Genomic DNA, 3,387 nt, shown 5'->3' with positions numbered 1-3,387 from the left:
GCGTGAGTCGCTACCCGTTTGTTTTGCCCATATTTTCCTCGTAAGCATACCAGACAGCCTCTTTCTCCGCCAACGCGCGTCTCATTCAGCTGCAACTCTCGGGCTAAGTCAAGTGCTATTATAGTTCGATTAGGGCGCGGATCAAATGTAGACGCCCGCCAGACTCTACTTTAACGACTGCAGTCGGAGTGATAGCGCAGCTATGGCATGGTGACCCAAGATTCCGTTTCGGGACGCACGTCGTTTCGACAGCTGGTGAGGCCGAGTCGCCAGTCTATCTTCCTTTTGTGTGCGTCGAGAGGACTTGCGTTTGGGATTACGCAGGCGGAAAGGCCTAGTTTCCGATCCCCTTTCTGCGAATGCGCGGAGAGGCCGAGTCTCCGCTACATCGCCTGAAAGTGCACCTTCTTCGGTATCTGGACGGAAAGGCCGCGTTTCCGTTCCAGAACCGGACGAAAGTAGCGAGATCACACCATCGGAATTTTCTTCTTCCTCCTCCACCTGTTGGGCCCATGACTTTTTCGATGTGCTGGGTTCATCCTCGAAATGTAGTGTCGAGTGGTGCTTTTCGCCACATCGTTTACATCTGCCTTCGCTCACGCAGTCTTTTAATTCGTGATTCATCGCGGGGCAATTAGCGCAGTAGCGTCCTAGTAAGGCCTCACGCAATCTTTCTTCTGGCGACTTCGCACGCTACAAAGGGCAAAGCCTGATCGGATGATTTGCGTCGCATAGGCGACATGGTTGCGGATAGCGATGGGCGCGCTGTTCGGCCCTTTTCCTCATTGCGGCAAATTGCGACATCGTTCCCTCTGAAATTGTGTCGTTAATTTACGTTGGTTCGAGATTTATGCTTAAAATGTGTTGTTGGGTGGCGAGTGTATCGACATTGGCTAATTAAGTTAAGGCATAACTATTTCGCAGATGCATAGGAACAGGTTGGTTTGTGTAAATGGGGTTTATCATTCATACTGCATAAACTGACTCGTGTAGATTATGTATAATGCCCACTTGAGACCCACAAAAAATGAAAAGTGGATCGCCCAATTGCCATACATTCCAAGGTGCAGGCATGCACGGGCAGAGGTAAGTTTTATTTATAATCCAAAACAGAAAATTATCATAAATATGAATAATCTACTCAGTTTACTGATATTAATCAAATAATAATTAAATTGATTGGTTGAAACTGTGTAAATATTATTCGACGATTGTAGTTTGGTTCTTCTCGACACCCTGCAACTTTCCTGCTGACAAGAAAAGATACAGTTTTAGTGTCACTGCATGTGATATCCGGCCTCACATGCAGGGTAGCACGGATGCAGCACAATTTATGAATTGAAGCTGGCATGTGCAATGTTACAATAAAATATCACATTTGCCTCTGAGGTTTTCCTTAGGTTTTGTTTTGTGGGTGAGTATTATTTTATGCTAGCAAGCTGATTGAACAATGAATGACGAAATGGTGCGATGGTATAACCAACAGCTGTTTTTTCCGATGTGGAACGTATGTATATGTGAACGTTTAAACCAGTACTCAGACTCCACTCCGTTGTGAAATGGGACCAGTAACAGTTGAAAAAAGGTATGTGAATCTAGTCACTTTATTCCCTTTTTTTTTAGCAAAAAACAAAGCCGACTTCAATTCTCATATAAAAAAATAGATATATCTATATATTTCATGATCCAATGATCGGATCTAATCTATTAGTATGGGACCACCTCTGAGACACTACCTTTCCGATGCGAAAAGAGTTATCGAAATCGGCTGACGTGGTCCAAAGTTATGCGGTAAACTAAAAAAAAATACAAATAAAAATAAAAAAATCTTCCGACGAACTGATAACTTCTCCTTTTTTTGGAAGTCAGTTAAAAACTAAGTTCGGATGAGGAGGATTTTAATGAAGTTAGTCAATACAACATGAAATGAACAGGTTTGCTGTTCTGACTTCATGTACAAACTGAAACAAAATTTCAATGAGCTGTTTTCGGTTTAAGTAAAATATTGTTACTAAATCCTCTTGTGAATAAAATCCAATTTTATGTTATCATGAATGCGTAAAAGAGGATAAAGCATGAAAATCTACTACTACAAAAGTTGGTTTTACTCCGATTTTTTAGTGATTTCTCCTGGACACTTTTAGGAGTCCGAACCTTGGTATACACATATGTCAATGAAAAGAATTCATTCTCACCATTGGAAGGTTCATTAATGCACGAGGTTTTACGCAAGCAAACAGGTAAGAAGATGTAAAAGTTTAGTTAATAAGAATTCTAAGGCTTTCTGCTCATTGGCCGTCCAATCATAGTTGAGTCATAGTTATCGTCATGAAGCAACGATTACATGACGATTACACTTCTGCACACTTGGTCGTGATATTTCAATTCATTTGGCGTCTAAAAATTCACTTGGAGCAGGTATTTTCTGTTTTTTTTGGTTGATATTTTCGCGAAATATTTACAAAAACCTGCAATTTTTTAAATATAGACTGTGCTGCAACATTTCTAGACGTAATTTTCCAGTAATATCTCTTCTTTTCTTTTCCTGGAATGTGTTTTGTGTATGCACACAGAGACTTAATACAATTTCGTCATATTTTATAGTTAAAACGCTCATATTTATTAAATTTTAATGCAATTATCCACTTTTTAATAATTTCCACAGATTTTATGCAAAAAAATACTAATTTTTATACAATTTTAATGCAAATATTAACTTTTTCACTAATTTTCCCCCATAAAATGTAAACAAACAATGCGTGCACAACGATTAGCAAACGACAGTGCCGTACTTATCCGTTTCTGCATCTTCTACGATTTGCCGATAACTAGCCGATAACGACAAGTGTGCAGATCTCCTTTGAAATGCATGTGCTCGGCTCAAAATTTCAGGGCGAGACGATAACGCAACTATGATTGGACGACAAGTGTGCAGATAGCCTAATTAATATAAATTTTCCTTTTCAGATAAAAATACATAAGCCTACTGACCTCCACCTGAGTGGTCCGTCTTTTCAGCAGCCCAAAATTTGCCAGCAGTACTCAACGATCCATCACGTGGCAAGCAAAGCAATCTTTTCACCAAAAAGTGGGGTGGTGCTTTCGTTGAAAAAAACTTATATACCACCTACGCCACGTTTGCCTGAAATCACTTATACAGATTTTAATAAATATATATAGCGAAAATCGGTAAACGTTATGGGCGACATGAGCGCATGTGTGCACAACAAACACCTGCCGCAATGGCTGAGCGCGAAGCTAAAACGCCGACGTCGCCCACACATACCGTCAGCCTTAGCGCCATTCCAGATATGTTTCTAAAAGAACCCTGCAGCAAAATTTAGGGACAGTCTGTCAAAGCGCTAGTTCCGCCCTACAAATTTCAGA

The 3,387-nt window shown here is 40.5% G+C and overlaps 1 protein-coding gene across 1 annotated transcript in view; it reads right to left on the bottom strand.

Annotated features, from left to right (window-relative positions):
* Positions 1-661: 661 nt before the first annotated feature.
* Positions 662-3,387, bottom strand: part of LOC118742027 (protein ALP1-like) — an 86,268-nt gene continuing 83,542 nt past the window's right edge. Inside the window, exon 3 of the mRNA XM_036473993.1 lies at positions 662-812. Coding sequence (XP_036329886.1) covers positions 662-812 — 151 coding nt within the window. The remainder of the gene's footprint in view (positions 813-3,387) is intronic.

This window comes from Rhagoletis pomonella, unplaced genomic scaffold (genome assembly GCF_013731165.1).
Source record: "Rhagoletis pomonella isolate Grant_MI unplaced genomic scaffold, Rhpom_1.0 Rhpom_scaffold_00006, whole genome shotgun sequence".
NCBI classification, from domain to species: Eukaryota; Metazoa; Arthropoda; class Insecta; order Diptera; family Tephritidae; genus Rhagoletis; species Rhagoletis pomonella.
The sequence above is the reverse complement of the archived record's forward strand: the minus strand, read 5'-3'. Positions and strand labels throughout refer to the sequence as shown.